This window comes from Saccostrea cucullata, unplaced genomic scaffold (genome assembly GCF_032062105.1).
Source record: "Saccostrea cucullata isolate Sc308-1 unplaced genomic scaffold, CSIRO_AGI_Scuc_v1 ctg115, whole genome shotgun sequence".
Classification (NCBI taxonomy): Eukaryota; Metazoa; Mollusca; class Bivalvia; order Ostreida; family Ostreidae; genus Saccostrea; species Saccostrea cuccullata.
Genome location: NW_026932690.1, coordinates 453,696 through 472,079, shown reverse-complemented (window position 1 = coordinate 472,079; position 18,384 = coordinate 453,696). Strand labels below are relative to the sequence as shown.

Below are 18,384 nucleotides of genomic sequence, written 5' to 3'. Positions count from 1 at the left end.
CATTGCTTTTACAAATGGCGTTCAGCTTGAAAGTACCTGGAAGTGATTATCAAGATTGACCCTTTCAAACCAGAGACATTTTTGGTCCCAGTGTCAAGTGATGGTAGGGGTTTATTATACCCCACACAACAAGTTGCGGGATGTATAATGTTTTTGACCAGTAAGTCACTCAGTGTGTCAAGTCATTCCTGTTCTTTTTTTTTTGTGAGCGCAACCCCTCATAAACCACTGAACAGAATTTCGTCAAACTTTGCAGATATTTAGAACACAATGTGTAGATGTGCGTATTACCAGGAAATTCCGATTCCTTTATTTTTTACGAAAATTTCGGCTCTTTTACACGTTGATTGTTGGCTACACCTTGCAACTGAATAAGATGTGAAGTTCGTCAGCGCAACTACTCATAAACCGCAGTACAGAATTTCGTCAAACTCGGCAGTTATTTAGGACACAATGTGTAGATGTGCATGTTACCAGGAAATTTCGATTCCTTTATTTTTTCCGGGAATTTCCGCACTTTTCAACTTAGATTTTTGGCCATACCTTGAATATAGAGATGAACAGTTTGTCAGCGCAACTCGTCTTAAACCGCTGCACAGAATTTCGTCAAACTTTGCAGATATTTAGGGCACAATGTGTAGATGTGCATATTCCCAGGAAATTGGGATTCATTTATTTTTCCCGGCAATTTCAGCACTTCGAGTTTTAAGGGAGAGTGGGATACGTGTGCTTGTTCACTTTTTCTTTTTTACATATAGTGTAAGATGAGCATATATTTTTTTTTTATTTCTGCTGGTACTGTGGAAAAATCAATAAACCAAGTGCATAGTTATGAGCTAGGGTGCCTTTTCGAAAATTGCGAATTTCACACACCTCCCTGATTAGGGATTGGGGTGGAGATCTATTGATTATACCTATTTTGTAAAATTGCATTAAACCTTTAAAAATCTTATCTGCTCCCGAGCATTTAGCAGATTTACTTTGTGCAAGAATTCTTCATCCAACATTGTGAAGTTTTTGGCCCTGGGGTTCAGGTGGGGGAGGGGTGAGGATCTTTTGAATACAGTATATTATGAAAATACTTCTTTTCTTTGAAAATCTTTGGCCCTGAGTATTTAGCAGAGAAACAAAAAGTTTGAGACTCATAGCCCCTGGCTCAGGGATTTTCAGGTAAGAACAGGATTCTTTGAAATATAGTAAAATGTATTATTTCTTGGAAATATTCTCTGTTCAAAGATCTTGGGCAATTTACGACGTTTTTGGTACCACCACCACCACCCCTTTTAAATCCGCTGCTGCCTTGTTTATAGAGATTTTATTGTAATGAAATTATTTAATCTTTTTTCAGAATTCTCTCGCATGAAAGTCCACTCGCTTTTCCAACAATATCTGAACCCTGTGCCATAGTTCAGGTGTCCCTAACATCTCGTCTTCCATTATTTCCGGTATGCGTTTTATAATGGATTCCATACCATGGACTGCAATTCTCTCATCGTCACAATAATACCCCTCACTTACAGGGAATCGTTCACAAACTTCAAAATAAAACAGCATAGAGTCCTGGCACAGCTGTTCGTAAAACCGGTACACATTATCCGCATTGTCACTTGCGCGCGCTACTGCAGTCTGGAAATTTTCCATACTACCATGGACCTGAATCGCCATGTCTTTTAGAGCTGAGTTGTCCGGGTTTGCCTCTAACAGACTAGCGAAATCTAGGACTTCCTGCTTCATTTCGTGATAGAGGCCTGCTGTGATGCAATGTCTTGCTAGCAAGCACGCGACCACGCTCCAAATACTCTCTCCGAGCGCCTCAAGGACCGTCTGCTGAGATAGAACCCCGAACAGCAGATCCGACAGGTCAGATAGCAGGTCAAAGGAAAAGGACGCGTTATCTTGAAAGAAGTTCTCCAGTTGGCTAACGTTAACGACTTCCATTTGAATAGCTGCTTTTTTCATCAGGCTTTCCTGAATATATTTGATGTCGAAAAGGACTGGCTTAGGATCCAAGATCCAGAGGCGACAATTTATTCCATCAATTGCAGCAGTGAAAAGATTTAGCAATTGATGAATTATGGTAAACGTTAAAAGTTTCAAAGATGGAGCTTGGCTCTCGCAGAAATTCTGAAGCTCTTTGTACAAACATTTCAAGGAACTTCCGTCCAGGGAGTCAAAATCGCCGAGCTCTGTGTTATAACAGTACCAGAAACACTTCTGTAGGAAGCAAAGCAGTCCTTGTTGAGTGAACACTTCCTTAAGTATCAATGACAGCTCTTCAATTAAATCTGGAGCCACATTTTCTATGATGTTCTTCTCTGGTATGAAGTAATCTGGCAAGGTTCCTCGATGTAAAAACTGGATTAAGTTTTCCAGAATCGCTCTAATGTCGTCTGTTAAATTTCCCCAGTCATTTTTCCTCTCGCGGAGCCAGTAGAAGGACGTCTTCAGCTCGTAAGACGACACAGGTTTACAGTTTTTGAGGCTTGGTTTATGCTGAAGGACTTCTTGGAGAGAAAGCTTAAGAATCATCTTAGACATGATGATGGCTTGTCTCTGTTCAAATGTCAAGGAATTAGCGAGAACTATTTCTGCTCCAGAAAACGAGAGCCGCCACTCCTTTTTCTTCAGATATTTTGAGCTTTCTTTGTGAGCTACGGGGACAATATGACAATCGGCACCAAAGCACCTCTCCAGCAAATCGGCAGAGGGCCAGTTCCCTGGTCTTGGGCGATTTGTCCAATCTTTTGCAACAGAGGGCCAGCTCTTCAGTTTTATTGCAGGAACGAAGTCATGATTGATGAAGTCTCGCATGTTCACATTCTCCATCTTCGTAATGGCAGGTCCTATATAAACAATAATAAAAATCATCAAAATTTCCATGAAATCGTTTTTGCGGAACGCGTATACCAAGCACGTGACATGTGCATGTACTTTATATAAAATGCGACTACATGTACAATATATTTTAACATGATCGATATCGTGACGGGAAGATTCTTTCGTTTTTCTTGCCTGATCTTTTCTCGCCCCGGCTAGGAAATTTAGTCCCTCTTCCTGTATATCGTGTATGAATTTCGATTTGATCGACAACCTCCTTCCAAAACTTTTTGAAGCCCTTCCCAGAAATGACTTTTCTTCCTTTTCCTTGACCCTTGTACACTCTTACATAACCAGGGTGTTCAGGAGAATATTCGTAAACGTAGTGGTTACCATGGTGACGACCCTTGCTCTCCCCGGCATATTTTTGGAGATCAACAATGAGGACGTCTACGTCGGAGTCGCACAGTCTACCCATGGAGTGGGAAGTCGAGGAGATAGGGTATCTCCAGTGAATAGCTGTCAGATTCTGCATCTGACTCCCTTTAATAAAAAAATTCAAGTATTGTTCTCTTGCTCTAAACACTAACAGAAACGGCTTTTTGGACTTGGTTAAACATAGGGTACCTGCCTTATTTCCGCAGGAAAATGTTCAAAGACAATGGACTAATTGTGAGCAAAATTCACTGCTGTTTACTTATATTGAGAAAATTAATGAAAATAATGAATTCAATAACTTATTCTTGATCTTATATAATGCTCAACGATTTTTAATCTATTACAAATCGTGTAATTAACTGTAAATAACTTTTTTTTTCAAATCTTCCTTGTAAGGGCAGATCACCCTAGCTGCAAAAAACTACCCTACAATTAGAACTCTTTAGTGTGCAAAGCTTAGAGCTTCCTTAATTGATAATGATAATCCAGTCAACCTATCTATACTTGTACGTAAGTCAATCCGATCATTCGGTCATCACCTGTATAGTAAAAACTAAGATGTGATTTGTTTATCTCCCGAAGTTTTTCCTCAAATTTTTTGTAAGCTTCGTTTCTTTTTTCTCGTTTGTTGAAGATGATATGCCTGGCGGTGTCTACATAATTCATTAAGACACTACATATCGCTGTCACTCCTGTATCGTACAGGTCGTCCTCGATACCAACTCGGGAGTAAATCTAAAATGACAAAAATGTGCAAAATAATCAACTCAGAAACACTTGGGAACCTCTATTATTATTTCAGTTTGACTGTCATAAAAAGTTTTTTTTTCTTTTTAGCATACCTGGGTTTCAATTCGACAAGTGGTTTCCACCATATTGTAAATCTTCGGCTATTTACAACTGACTGGATTGAGTTTCAAATCGAAAACGGAAGTATTTATACGACTTTTTAAGTTCAATATAAAGTTCAGTGAGTTAAAGTACAGAATTTGTAACGTACCTGTGTAAATAGTAATAATAAATTTCTCTACTTTTTTGTGTCGTTCATTTTTTCCCATTGATCTCTTTACTTTTTTATTACCGATATTACATTTTCTGTTATTTATTTCTCTGTATTTGAAGTAGGCTCAACATATACTAACTAGTCGACACATCCTCACTGTCACACTTAATCTCGAAAACTCTCTCTCTCTCGATCATCCAAAATTGTCTAAAATAATTAACAGGCACGTAGCATCAGGAAGAAAGGATTTTTGCCAGACATAACCTTTGACTTTTAACGCTCGGTTGTAACCCCCCCCCCCCCCCCCGCACTTTTTTGAAGTAAAGTTAAGAAGTCAAATCAGGGTATAAATTTAGTAAGTTTGAGTAAAAAAATTTGTAACTTTTATATTTCTTTTCACAGATATTTTTACTGTTACAAGACTTTAGCATTGGTTCTACCAATTTTGACCTTTTAACCTCGACCTTGTAGTTTGATCTGCTTCTGAAAAATTAAAACATGGCCACACATTTTGTTCAGTTGGTGCTAGGGCCGGGTTTTCACATGTATATTCCTTGTGACCAAACCTTCCCTTGGACATCATTAATTTTGAGCTTGATCTTTGAAATTAACCTAACTTTTGAACATTTAAGTTTGGTCATAACTTTTGAGCTGTTGGTGATATGACTTTCTTATTTAACATGTGTTGAGAAACTACTACAGCACATGTATAACCTTTGCAATGAGCTGTCATATGAGATTTCAGTGTTTCACCAACACATCTTGTTCAATTTATAAAAAGAGGAACAATTCACCTTTACTGTAACTGTATAAGACAAGTGTGTCCAACCTGTTAACTTAGTGAAATGTTTTGAGATTTTCTAAGTGAACATTACACATGCAGAATGGGTGATCTAATTATATGTCTTTTAGCAAGGCAGGACTATGATATGCTAGCGGGAAACTAATCATTAGCACAAAAATTCATTGGACTGGATTTGAATCTACTTGATCATATTTCCTACAACAAATCTCTCCTTCTGCCAGACTTCATATTTATATATACAGGTCCTTATAGGTTCCTTCTACATGAGGGTGTGTATGTATATTGATCAATTAACACTAAAGCAATTGACAGCTCTCATCTATTAATGACCAGACCATATCCAAGGAAGGCCATAGAAATAGTGTGATGCATCAATTATAGTTTTAATTCATTAAACAAATTTTAAAAGAATGTTTGCTCTGACTCAGGGTGAAAAAAAACGGGTTGGTAGGTACCGGTAGTTGGATAATTTTTTCCCTAGAAAATTTCAACATACTTCATAAGAAAATAATACATTTATAGGAAAAAAGGATTTTAAAAAAATTGTTTATAGCAAGTTTAAATAGTTTTAAGTTGAGCCATTTTAGGCAGTGGGTCAGGAGAGAGCAAACAAATTTTTGAAGATGACCTTATCCTAATCTTTTCAACATGCATGTATCTGAAAACTTGCTAAAATTTTAGTAAAATTTTATTCACATGTATATAAAATATTATAAATTGCATATATAAAAGATGACTTGATATGATCAAGGACATATAAACACACATCTTGACAAAGTAATTCATCAAAATACTAAATACAATCATTAAAAAATATCTGTACAATGTACATGACTAAAATGTTCTGGAATGCATAATTACACCAATGGTAGTACAAAACAGAATATATATTAAAAAGAACATTTCATTGCCTCTGTTATGATGGGATTAAATGTATGCACTAAACTACTGACTTATGTGAAGAAATAGATGAAAAATCACAACCAGTACAATGAAGTTTGTAAAAATGAAAACCTGGTCAACCCATGACAGTGACAAATATTTTAAGGATTTATGTACAGAATGGCACACTCTATCCAGTTTTAAGATTATACAAAATAGTTATGCTTGTGTTACGTGAGTAGCACTTGTTCAGACTGGGCCAGCCAAGTATGAGCCCATATCTTCAAATGGAAAAGATGATAAAAAGTTTTCAAAACTTCTTGGGAGTCAAATTCAAATGCAAACCAAAAAAAAATTTCCAGAAATATTGTTGCTGCATTATATCCACTCAATTATGCTATGAATATAACATTCTGTGATATGTAGAAAAATCCGTCTCTAATTAACAGTCTGTATAGAAATTAACAAATTAAAGTTAGGACGGTTATCTCCTAAGAAACCATGATGCTGTAAGACATGTAATTAGAATCACAAAGATGTTTGGAAGCAATGACCATCCACTGTTACAGTTGTCTGTACTACACAGACACTGAATATAGAAGCTGCCGTCACCCTCCACTGCTGTACAACCATCGCTGGCTCCCGGCTTAATCAGACAAAACCGGGAGGTCACAACAATCTCTGGTAAAGTAAAATAAATCAAGATATCACTACAAACTCAATGTAAAATCTATTACAACAGAGAGTTTCACAAGAATATTAAAATGTTTGACCACCAAATCAGTAAGCCATTCAATGGCTGCTTCATTCATTCATTAACTGTGTAATGTATATCAAAGTCTTTCAAACAATCTCACTTTTTAGAATACATGTTTCAAAAATTCATTTTTTTTTTAAACAAATAAAAGAACCAACAATGACCTGAGAGAGCCTTATTTACACTTTAATGGAAGATTTGACCTGAATCTGATTCTACATTTCAGTTCTGCGTGTAGAGTCCCTACACTCCATCTTAACCAGTGTTCTTACCTCTGGCTCTTCCTGTGATGAACCCAGAGTCCAGGAGATGCATGATGGTTTTGTATTTGACACAGTGTGTGGCTTTTTCGCCACATTCTGCTTCCCCAACCACCTCCTTCCGACTGTCTGTGAAGGGATCTAGGCACACTGTGTCGTCTTTTGATTGGCATTCATAGCAGTTTAAACTTAACCCTAAATAATGAAAAGTTGAATTAATAGATATTTATCCAACTGTTACTAAAAACGTACTATACCTTTTTTCATACATGTCCACCTTTCGCTGTCATTACCAATTTTAAAAAGCAGAGTTCCTAGTTATAGCAATTTAGCATGAAAAGTGGCGCTTGCTTGTATTGTAATTGGCCATATCTACATTTTAAAGCCAAACAACATCAAAATATAGCACAGCTAGGGCCTCTGGACCCCCAAGTCCCCCTCAGGATCTAATCATTTTTTATTCTAAATGTTGGCAGCTCTGTACATTACCACAATGGTATTTTTTCAATAAGTGGAATTTTGATGTCATCCTTGTCAAATATTCAATTCATAATAATACTGCGTTTTGCTTTCAGGTCTATGTTACTTCCGGTATTTTAACATACAACTTTAAACTTTCTAATGGTCATTTTCTTACCAAATAAATGTAAAATAAAGATCATTTCTCAAAACTTCATGTATTCAAGCAAAGAACCTTCATATAAGTCCAGTAAATACAAAATAAAATGTCAAAATATAAATGATTGTAGTACAGGTATGTTGATGTAAATAATGAGTGAGTCATTCCGTCAGGTAGATACAGTTTACATCGTTAAAACATGCGATGATATGGATTAAAGGAGATAATCTATACATACCATACGATATCAGACAGGATAAACTTAATAAATATAGCCACATCTCTCTGGAATGTGGCATTTTCCTACTTTTATAGGATTTTGAAAGCTGTTTGTCGCACCTGTTCACAGCGCCACCTTCATTAAAAACCTACTTACTAAAACGAGAACGATGGAATGATTTTTTCCGGAAAGAGGTGAAGAAAAAGGCACCTGTCATTTCTAGTTGTTTTATTTGTTTGGGAATATTACTGAATTACAAATAATTTCTGAAATATAAGATTTATATTTTACAATTAATTTTACAAAAATGCTCAAGATTAAATAGCAGAGAAAACATCTGACATGTCATTTTTATGCAGATCTACATCGCATAGATTTTATATGTACAAGTATATACTATATGCAGAGTGAGAGTACATACCCAACCAACGCATTCTTGCAATAAGAAAACGTCACGGTAAAATAGGCATTCACATGTCAAGAATATTTCTGAGAAAAATAATGTTTTTGCTATATGGAGTTTTTACTTGTCAATCTTTTCGGGTATTCCTTGTCCCCCCCCCCCCCCCCCTTTTTTTTTTAAACGACGCTAGTATGTTACGTTTGTTTGTTTGTTTTTTAGATGGGTATATAGGATATATCCTTCACATCGCCATCTGTCAGTTGACTAAGTACTCAATGTGTGTATAAATGTATAATGACGTATATATCGAGCTACTTATTCATTTTCACGCGCAACTTTGAATTTAAGCTATCAATGAATCAAGGAAGCACTCCACATCACACTGTTACATAATACATGTATATGCATATAGAAAAATATTCCATCATTTGGTATTGTTCAATCATCGCTCACTGTATCACTGATATGCACACACAAAACCCTTTAGTTACGATAATTTTCAGCTGCCATATATTTTTGCATACAAGGGTGTAAATATAATTAAGGCACATTTTCCCAGAATAACGAAGTTCTCCAATGAAATCAAGATCCTCTTATCCAGTTAAAAACAAAGAATGTGAATAACACTTGGAGCCCCACGGTGACGAGTGTTCGGTTGGAATTCTTGTTGGCAGAGTTACACCAATGGCTATAGCAATAACAGCGCCTGATATAACCTTGATCCGCCGACTTGGTATAACACCCCTCCTCCAGTTTATAGTTCATGTACTGAATACAATATTTAGAGATGACCGTCACATCTACAAAGAAGAGAGAAACCCCATTAAAATAGTAGTCGATCTTCCATACATCATAGTCATTCCATATTTTTGTCCCCCGCTTTCGCGAAAGCGGAGGGACATAAAAACTCATTTGTCTGTCAGTCTGTCAGTCAGTCTGTCTGTCCGTCACAAAAACTTTAACCTTGCTCATAACTTTTGAATTAGTGGAGCTATGACTTTCATATTTCACATGTGTATTTCTGGTGACAACCAAATTTGACCTTTTGACCTTGGAGTTTGACCCACTTTTATACAAAAATTCCAAACTTTTACTTTGGCCGTAACTTGTGAACGGTAGATACTAGGGCTTTCATATTTCACATAATTATGTATTCTTTGTGGCAAGACCTCTCACTGGATACCAACAACTTTGACCTTTTGACCTTGACCTCGGAGATTTCCGTACTTATGAAAAAACTTTAACCTTGGCCATAACTTTTGAATAGTAAGGGCTAGGGCTTTCATACTTCACGTATGTAATCATTGTGAGGAGACCTTTCATTGGATACCAAGAACTTTGACCCTTTGACCTTGACCTTTGAGTTTGACCTACTTCTTAAAAACTTTAACCTTGGCTATAACCTTTGAACGGTTCGGGCAAGGGCTTTCATACTTCACGTATGTAATACATGTGGCAAGACTTTTCTTCAGAAAATACCAAAATCATCTATTTTGTCATACGGGGTCATCGGGGTTGAGAAGAGAAAGGGCTTTCATATCTGACATGTGCATTACCTTTGACAAGATTTGACACAATATGTCATAAAAAAATGACATCCCGCCCACAAAGATACCGAAAGCAGGGGTTCACAATTCTTTGAATTTGTCTGTTTTTTTTACTACTGTATATATTTAGGATGAGCACGTGTTATAATGTGCTGTTTATATGTAAATCACAGGCCTTTGGACCGCTTTAATCCGACTTTTAAAAAATCAGGTTGTACATTTTTTAACACCTCAGTTTTTTTGTGAGCGATCTAAAGGCCTATAATCTATTGAAATAAGGAAAACCATTATTTTTAATCTGGATGTAAGTGAGCACCACGTCTTTTTGATTATTTGTTTACACAGAAAAATCAAAATGGTGTGGAAAATGACTTTTCTATTCATGAAAAACAGAGCCTATATTATAAAACAAATTTGCTTGATATGGCGCTTCTATACATGATGAGTACCGGTATAACGAACAATGTAATAAGTATATATACAGAGGTAAAGATGGGAAATACGAAGAATGAATCACAATTTTTTTTTCATTAAAGCTAAATGCAAAAAAAATTGAAATTACAAAGCCCAGATAAGTTTTGGACACTCAAAAATAGTTTGAATGCTTTTTATTTTTTCCAACTTTTAATATATTAATTTACTTTTTAATTCTTTGTATAGGCGACAGATCAAAACAAAATGAAAATCATCTTCTATGTTGGTGTTACATAATTCACGCACTATTCGTTCCTTTTACAAAATTTCTATGACGCCAAGTTTCATTAGCAAGGTTATGAGAAGACATTCTTATTCTAATTATTCGATTTTTATAAAGAGGAGGTATTGACTTTCTTAAATAATATTACAACACTAAATAATCTACATAATCTGTAAAAATACATTTTGTTGAACAATTAATCAATCAGTCATGAGGATTTGTATGAAGTTATCTGTTATTTTTTGTTTGATCTTGGGAAATTGTTCATATTAGTCATTCGTTTGTCCTGTTCAAACCATGCAGATAAATCCAAGTCATTTTCAAAAAAGTGTACTTTGATGTTTACAACCCAGTTGTCAGAGTGTTTGAATGTTCACATTCATTGAAAAGAAGATTTATAAAACATTTTCAGAATGTAAGCATGCGCATATTGAACACCAGTGTGTCACGGGTTGTCTTAATCGAATACACTCAATATAACATTTTGTAAAAGCTTGGGTCGAACACTCTTTTTTAACCTTATTCCTGACTGGCGTATTCTTTAAATCAAGTCAATCCACTTGCGCAGTTGATCTGGGTATAAATACACAGGTTTGATTAGAAAAACTTGTCCCACCAGCCAATATTAAGGTCACAACACCTCGTGATCGTCCTGTCCATATAGGTATCATATAGGTATATGTTTTTGTAATACTTTTCTTTTTCAAAACTTATAATGTTATCATTTATTTTCTATCTACTTGACGTTATATTTTGTCTAATGGGTAAAATAGTATGTATATTTTTTCTAGACACAAATGCCTAAAGTTGCTGTTTGCTTGCTGTCTCAAATGAAGAAGTAAACGAGAACCAGACTGTGTTGTTCTTCTGCTCGATTACATTATGTTTAATGAAAACGTACTTTTTATATTTAGAATTCCACATATGTATTTGGTACTGTAATAGTAACATAATTTAAATTATATCTCTCTCTCTCTCTCTCTCTCTCTCTCTCTCTCTCTCTCTCTCTCTCACGCCAACTTCTTAAAGAAAGTAAATGATTGCTTGATTCATTCATTAGTTCTATCATTCGTTTGTTCGTGCATTCATTCAATCATTATTGCTTTTAATTTTTTTTATTTATTATTTACACTAGTTCTCTTGTTTCTTTATCTATTTATTTATCATTTATTCATTTTTAAAACTATTTTATTTTTTCTGCATCCTCCTGTTTACATGTTGCTGTTTTAATTTTTTTTTTAATTCTTTAGCTGTCAACCATCATTTGGCAATGAAAAAAATCATACATTTTAGTTTAAAAATTTCCTCATTTTCGTATATCTTTAAATGAAGCTCTTCTTCAAAAGTAGGTACAGAACTGTAGCTCTCTGCTTGAGAAAATTCGGTCAGATAAAGCAGAGATCTACAGATCCAAGCGTTGTAAAAACCTTCGATTTACGCCGACGGTTTTTTGTCGCTACTTTAGGTATTTATTTCGTGTAGTTTAAGCTTTCTCTGGCTTTTAGAATGGTATCCTATAATAATTCATATGTTTATCTCTTATATTTGATACTTTGTTTACCTTTTATCGGTCCGAAATAGTCCTGTATATAGTTTTGAATGTCGATTTACTAGAGTCCATTTGTATTAGCGTTAAGGAGTAAGTAAATTATCAGGAATTGAAGTTGAATGTATGATTTATTTTTATAAATCATTTAAAAGTAATTTCAAAGCTGGGGAAAGTTTAAAATACAAGAAAAAATACCCGTATAGTGAGCGACAAAAAATCGTCGGCGTAAGTCGAAGGTTTTTACAACGCTTGGATCTGTAGCTCTCTGCTTTATCTGTCCGAATTTTCTCAAGCAGAGAGCTACAGTTCTGCAGCTACTTCAAAAGAGATCACTATAGTCTAAAAATGGCCACAACCACCCAGTCGATACCCTCTTAAAAATATTAAAAATTAAAGGACTGTTCGATTTACCTTTATCTTATTTACAAGTTCGTTTATATAAAACACAGTCCTTGAAATTCAAACGCCCTTCCCTCTTAGATAAGCTAAGTGTTAATCTATGAGATGACAGGGCCGAATAACAGTAGTCCGCTGATAAATAAAAATATGTGGCCCTAAAGGAGTCAAGGTTAAAAATACAGATATGCCCGATTTTCCTCTGTTTTATCACATACGAAGAGATACCAAGTCTATAATTATATTCTTCTAAATAGATATCAGCCTATTTATGGCGTAACCTAATGTCCCAAACTTGTACATTCTACCGCGTACGGAAGAACTTAATACTGTATGTTGGGAACTTGTTTTGGTTCACTATGTAATTGTCTCATACACGATACTAAGATGAGTTATAAATTGAAACGAAGTTGTAAAGAATTTTTTTTTTTTTAAATAATGAAGTACAAAAAATTACATTTTTTGTGTTATTTACCATAAACTAACTATAAAAAAAAAACGAATATTAATCAAGCAATTTCAATTCTTTTTCATATATTTTTTAATTGATACATAAAATGATAACTTTGATTAATGATGTACTTGGCAGTAGATGAGAGTTTTTTTTTTAATTGACCAGTTTTGATATGGTTTGTCCAAGCATTAGTAATGAAAACACCACAAGATATACAAGTTAACCCAATCAATAACAGTTGAGAAATATTGATAAAAAAATCCTTCAAATATTTTTAAAAATAAATTCTTTCCTGTGATATCTTTAGTATTACATGAATTAGATTAAATCTGTAACTAGGGACTGAGAAAATGTGGACTGGGTATTGCATTTAGAAATCATATGATCGTTATTGCAAATATTTGTTTGCATGAATTATACTTCATCCAACTGACGCAAAACAAACACGGAGTACTTGATGCAGTTCTGACACACGAAATTCGCCTAATAAATCCCTCACACAACCACTTTAATGTCCGTAAAACTTGGTTTTTACAAAACGTTCGAGATAAGGGTTTAAAATTTTTACCTGCTGCGTTTTCTTTTCAAATAATCAATTTTTTGCGCCTGTAGAAAGCTCCAAATTTCAGGCACGTAGCATCCGGGGGGGGGGGGGGGGATAAAAAAATCCTTCAAATAAATTTTTCCCCAACATTACCTTTACTATAGAAAATGTCTATTGAAAAGATAGTTGGCCCCCCCACTTTTGACAACAGTATATACACAGCAAGGAAATGTAGGAAAAAATTGGAAGTGAAAGGAAGTTTGCCTTTAAAAAAGTCCCCCCCCCCCCCCCCCCCCCCCCCCCACTTTTTTTTTTAACTTTTTGTCTCTTTAATTCTCAAATTTTTTTTTTTTTTTTTTTTTTTTTTTTTTTGCTTGTCAACTTTCTTTAGGTAAGTAAAAGAAAATTTTCTCAGGTTGGCCCCCCCCACTTTCAAAAACGATGCTACGTGCCTGAATTTAGCCAGTAAAGGATGATAATTTATCATTTCCTCCTTTACCTTTTTAAGTAATTTAATTCTTAGAAAAGCATATTTTTACATTTATAAAATTAAATACAAGCAGGGATGATAAAAGTATCTACATATACTTACACTTGTACCGGAGCCATTGATCGTGCATATATACCCGGGTCTTAGTTTTCATACAACCTGTACAGTTATACATTTTTCTCTCAGCATTAGCACAAAATTCCCGGGCCCCTTGATTGAACACATTACATTGGTAACAATTAACGGTACCACCTATTGTACATTCTGAAAAATAAAAAAATTAAATAAATATATGAGTTTAAAAATGTAAAAAGTCAAAATAACACGCTTTGGATAAACATTCACTAAATGAAAGAAAAAAGAAAAATTAATTTGGAAAAAGGGTGAGTAATTTAAAAAGAGGAGTGGGGTGAGGCTCGAACTTTCCAAAAACGGCTAGGAAAAGCATATTTAGATAAGTAAAATAACTTACCGGCTAAAGTAAATAGTGTACTTCCTATAAAAAGTAAAATTAAGGCGAATGGAACCGAATTCATTTCCTTTAAATGTTTTTAAAATTTGTTTTCCATGTCTCTGAAATAACAATAACACGCACCATCCGATATAACCGTTTTACTGCGCATCTCCAGGCGCAGGGCTTGTGCCTGAGGTCACCTCTGTAAGTATGGTGCATAAAAATGACATTGATTATCAATTTCATTTTTGAATACTTTGGTATAGTTAGAGAGTATAGTTTGATTTATTTAAATCTCTAAAATAAATTACATGTAGGTGGGGCACCTGTTCCCGAAGCAAGATTTATTTTCATATATGCATATAAGTGATTGCTATTTTTTGATAAGTTCTAAGAATTAGTACACTCTTTAGCTTTTTTTTCAAATACTAGTATTACTAAGCAAAAATTATATAGCAGCAATATACCGGTATAACCTTAGAGAGAAGAGTGATTATTTGAAATGGATATTTTCGATATTTTGATTACCTTTTTTTTGTTTGTTTGTTGTTTTTGGTTTTTTTTTTTTTGTTTGTTTGTGTTTTTTTTGTTTGTTTTTTTAATATAGGAAAGAAAATTTTAATTTGTATAAATTTTCTTCCCAAACCTCCTTATGCAAGGCTCATTTTGTGCAAGCAGTTTTTTTCCTAGAGAAAATTGTTTAATGTACATTTATAATGTGTTCTAAAAATCCATGTTTGCATTTATTTTGTCTCACAAAATTAAATCCAGATGACGTTTCAACTGGTCAAGTACATGACGTAATTTGATCAACAGGTATATCATTCCCTTCGAAAAAAAACACTGTAAAGACATGGGCATTTAAAGAAAATGTAATGAACCGAAAATCCATTGTTTTGTAAATGGATATGAAAATGTTTTCACTCTTGAGACACGTGATTTTTAATACATATATTTTCTCTCGTGCTTTAAAAATATACTTCAAAAACCCCGTCCTATTCTTAGTTAATATGGAGAAAGGATCGTTTGTACCCGAACGTTGTCCGCTACTATAATGATCAATACCGTGACTAATCAATGAAAATTCGGTTATCTCGTGGATTATTTCCTTCTCGCTATAATTAAACAAAGACAAACCCAGGCTATTCCTTAAAGCGGAAACTGAAAAATGTACGGATTAATTATGTTGTCCTTAAGTATAAGAAATAAAAATCCATCAAGAAGATACAGTTGTCCAACATGAAACCATAGATGATGCAATATATTTTCTGTTTAAGTGCAGTGTTTATTTGTCTTTCTTTCGGTTTTTATCATCATTTATCGGCTTATCTGGTTGCGTCATTATTATTTACCAAAAATGCCTATGTTGCCAGGAAAAGTTGTACATATAGATTTGACCTTGTTGACGCTCAATGCATTGTTTGTGAAGTCGCAAAAGGTTCACCATGCAAATCATTGAAGTAATACTAGTATTGAAAAAAAATACACCTATATATACATACATTTGTATATGAATATGATTATATACGTCGATTTTTTTAATTCAATATATATTTTAGTTATTAGGATTTTATATTTATCAAGCATCTTTTTTTGAATGAATTTTTAGGTAAAAATGACATTTTATTCACTTTTTGTCAGTATATAGACACCAAAATTCCTGTTTAATCTTTAAACTCCAAAACGATTTCTTTGTGCATGATGTGGTTCTGACGGAAATTTATCAGTGTGTGTGTGTGTAGGGGGGGGGGGGGTTGGTGTCAATGAAACTTATTTCCAGTAATCAAAAAATAAATAAACAAATGATTATATTTCTAGAATATATCTATGCTAAAGAATTTTATCTCTCTCTCTCTCTCTCTCTCTCTCTCTGCTCTCTCTCTCTCTCTTTCAGACATTACAAAATTGTAGGAAATATATATACAAAATAATAAATTAAATGTTTAAATAAATTGAATAATTCATTGATTTTCCATCATTACAATATTTTCTTACACGCAAGCTGCAGATCTGTAGCTGAAAAAAAAAATGGGACAACCACTCACATCAGTTGTAATTTTACGAATACAAAAGAAGTCAATATTCATCATAAAACATCAAACATGCAACACATTCTCTTATTATAAATAAATTCTAGAACTCCAAAAGAAATGCCCACATTAAGATTTTCTGAATTATTTATATTTGCTAATTCACACATGCACACAAGACAGTGGACACGACTTTTATTACTCCGAGATCGGGATACATTTGGTAATCAATATTATCTCAACAACAAACCCGATTTTTCCTTGAAAAAAGAAAATGATTTCTTTGCACCGTCAAATCCTTTTCAAAATAAACAAACCTGTTTCGGTAAGATATTTATTTGTATGATTTTAAAAGAACTTGTTAAGCCTTTAGCGTTGAAATAATTTGCAAATCATGTGCGCAGCAATGATAAAATATTTGGGAATTTGTTTTTCCCCCCGAATTTCCTCGGTCTTGTCTGTCATTCTAGTGAAAATCCTATAATTTCAGACAAGTCTGATTCAACGTTTGTCTGGTCAGAGTGGCAGTACGGATGGGCAGTCCACACCCGCACCACCCCCGCCATCCCCACCCCCCTCTGCAGGTCAGAATTCATTGCCAACAGATGTTTTATTTTGTAATTATTTTGTTCTTAATCTTATGTTATTATGCATATATTATACATATTATAGGTTGAAACATATAAATGAATTAATTAATACAATCTACAATCCTATTACCAATTTATCGATAGTTAAGCTTGTGTAGTGCCGTAGGAAAAGTAAGATGTTGTGAACCAGCATTCATGCAGCTGTCATAAGCTTGTGAGGGTGGGGGGGGGATGCGATTTCTTCGAGAAAATTCAGCTTATGTTTACGTTTTTTAACCTGAAAGACGTTAATTAAGTTTTTTTGAAACAGGAAATATTATATATATAGGTCAGATGTGGACAAGTTTACCATGTTGATTCGCTACAGGTACTGTATATTGAAGCTGAACTTACATTAAGGCACCCTCCATATTGCTTTCTTAATAAAAAGTTATAAGGGGAAAAAATTTTTAAAAAGAAGGTCAAACTTCAAGGTCAAGGTCGTGAGATCAATAAAAAATCATAGTGTATTTAAAAGGTCTTGTATTAGGCATTACACAGATACAATATGAAGGCCCTTTCTCTTCTCATTCGAAAGTCACGACCAAGATTAAATTTGTTGAAAAGAAGGTCAAACTTCAAGGTCATGAAGTCAAAAATCAAAGTGTATTTAGTAAGTTCTTGTCACAGGTAATATACATATTTAATCTGAAAGCCCTATCTCTTCTCATTCAAAAGTTATGGCCAATTCAAACTTATAAAAGTAATGTTTAAATTTTTTAAAGGTAGGTCGAACTTGAAGGTCAAGGGGTAGAAAAATATAAAGTATTTAGGAAGGTCTTGTCAAAGGCAATACGTATGTGTAATATAAAAGCCCCGTCTCTTCTTATTCCAAAGTTAGGGCCAAATCAAAGTAATGTTTAATTTTTTTTTAGAAATAGGTCGAACTTGAAGGTCAAGGGGTAAAAAAAAAATAGAGTGTATTTAGGAAGGTCTTGTCACAGGCAATACACCTGTAATATAAAAGCCATATCTCTTCACATTCAAAAGTTATGGTCAATGTTAAAGTTTTTGTTACAGATGCATAGACTCAATGACAGACCTGCAGACTGACTGACGAATGAGATTTTATGTCCCCCCCCCTACTTTAGCTAAAGCTGAGGACAAAAATCAACTTAAAATCACCTAATTTATCTTGTTGATTTAACAGAATCCAAGGCTGATTCAGACAACACCACATATAAAGTAAAGGAATACTATGGATATAATGCCTATTCATTCTACGACATTGACAAGGATATGTCGAAATTCAGGAACCCGCAACCATCAAAATACACTTCAACGGAACCTGCTAAACAATAGACTAGCGAGTTTATTACGGTTGAAAATTGGTATTTAGTTATAATTGTTTGTTAATATTAAAATTGAAAAATAAAATACAACAAACTCA

The 18,384-nt window shown here is 34.2% G+C and overlaps 4 protein-coding genes across 5 annotated transcripts; 1 reads left to right on the top strand and 3 right to left on the bottom strand.

Annotated features, from left to right (window-relative positions):
* Nucleotides 1–1,326: 1,326 nt before the first annotated feature.
* On the bottom strand, nt 1,327–4,172 carry LOC134235807 (uncharacterized). 2 transcript variants are annotated; one of them, XM_062717975.1, is made up of 4 exons: nt 4,098–4,172; nt 3,795–3,990; nt 3,013–3,360; nt 1,327–2,843 (listed from the first exon to the last, which is right to left on the bottom strand). In XM_062717975.1, the coding sequence occupies exons 1-4, from the start codon at nt 4,128–4,130 to the stop codon at nt 1,345–1,347; spliced, it is 2,076 nt and encodes a 691-aa protein (XP_062573959.1). In that variant the 5' UTR covers nt 4,131–4,172; the 3' UTR covers nt 1,327–1,344. The 2 variants fall into 2 exon arrangements, with proteins under 2 accessions (XP_062573959.1, XP_062573960.1); XM_062717976.1 differs by lacking the exon at nt 3,795–3,990 and having other exon boundaries at nt 4,098–4,160.
* Nucleotides 4,173–5,735: 1,563 nt separating this feature from the next.
* LOC134235805 (uncharacterized) lies at nt 5,736–7,942 on the bottom strand. Its single transcript, XM_062717972.1, has 3 exons — nt 7,820–7,942; nt 6,975–7,157; nt 5,736–6,626 (listed from the first exon to the last, which is right to left on the bottom strand). Exons 1-3 carry the CDS (start codon nt 7,878–7,880, stop codon nt 6,430–6,432), a joined length of 441 nt encoding a protein of 146 aa, XP_062573956.1. The 5' UTR covers nt 7,881–7,942; the 3' UTR covers nt 5,736–6,429.
* A 72-nt stretch (nt 7,943–8,014) lies between these two features.
* On the bottom strand, nt 8,015–14,530 carry LOC134235804 (uncharacterized). Its single transcript, XM_062717971.1, has 3 exons — nt 14,354–14,530; nt 13,984–14,145; nt 8,015–9,004 (listed from the first exon to the last, which is right to left on the bottom strand). The coding sequence occupies exons 1-3, from the start codon at nt 14,415–14,417 to the stop codon at nt 8,787–8,789; spliced, it is 444 nt and encodes a 147-aa protein (XP_062573955.1). The 5' UTR covers nt 14,418–14,530; the 3' UTR covers nt 8,015–8,786.
* A 2,061-nt stretch (nt 14,531–16,591) lies between these two features.
* On the top strand, nt 16,592–18,384 carry LOC134235806 (NADH dehydrogenase [ubiquinone] flavoprotein 3, mitochondrial-like). The gene is made up of 3 exons (XM_062717973.1): nt 16,592–16,690; nt 16,856–16,949; nt 18,145–18,384. Exons 1-3 carry the CDS (start codon nt 16,640–16,642, stop codon nt 18,294–18,296), a joined length of 297 nt encoding a protein of 98 aa, XP_062573957.1. The 5' UTR covers nt 16,592–16,639; the 3' UTR covers nt 18,297–18,384.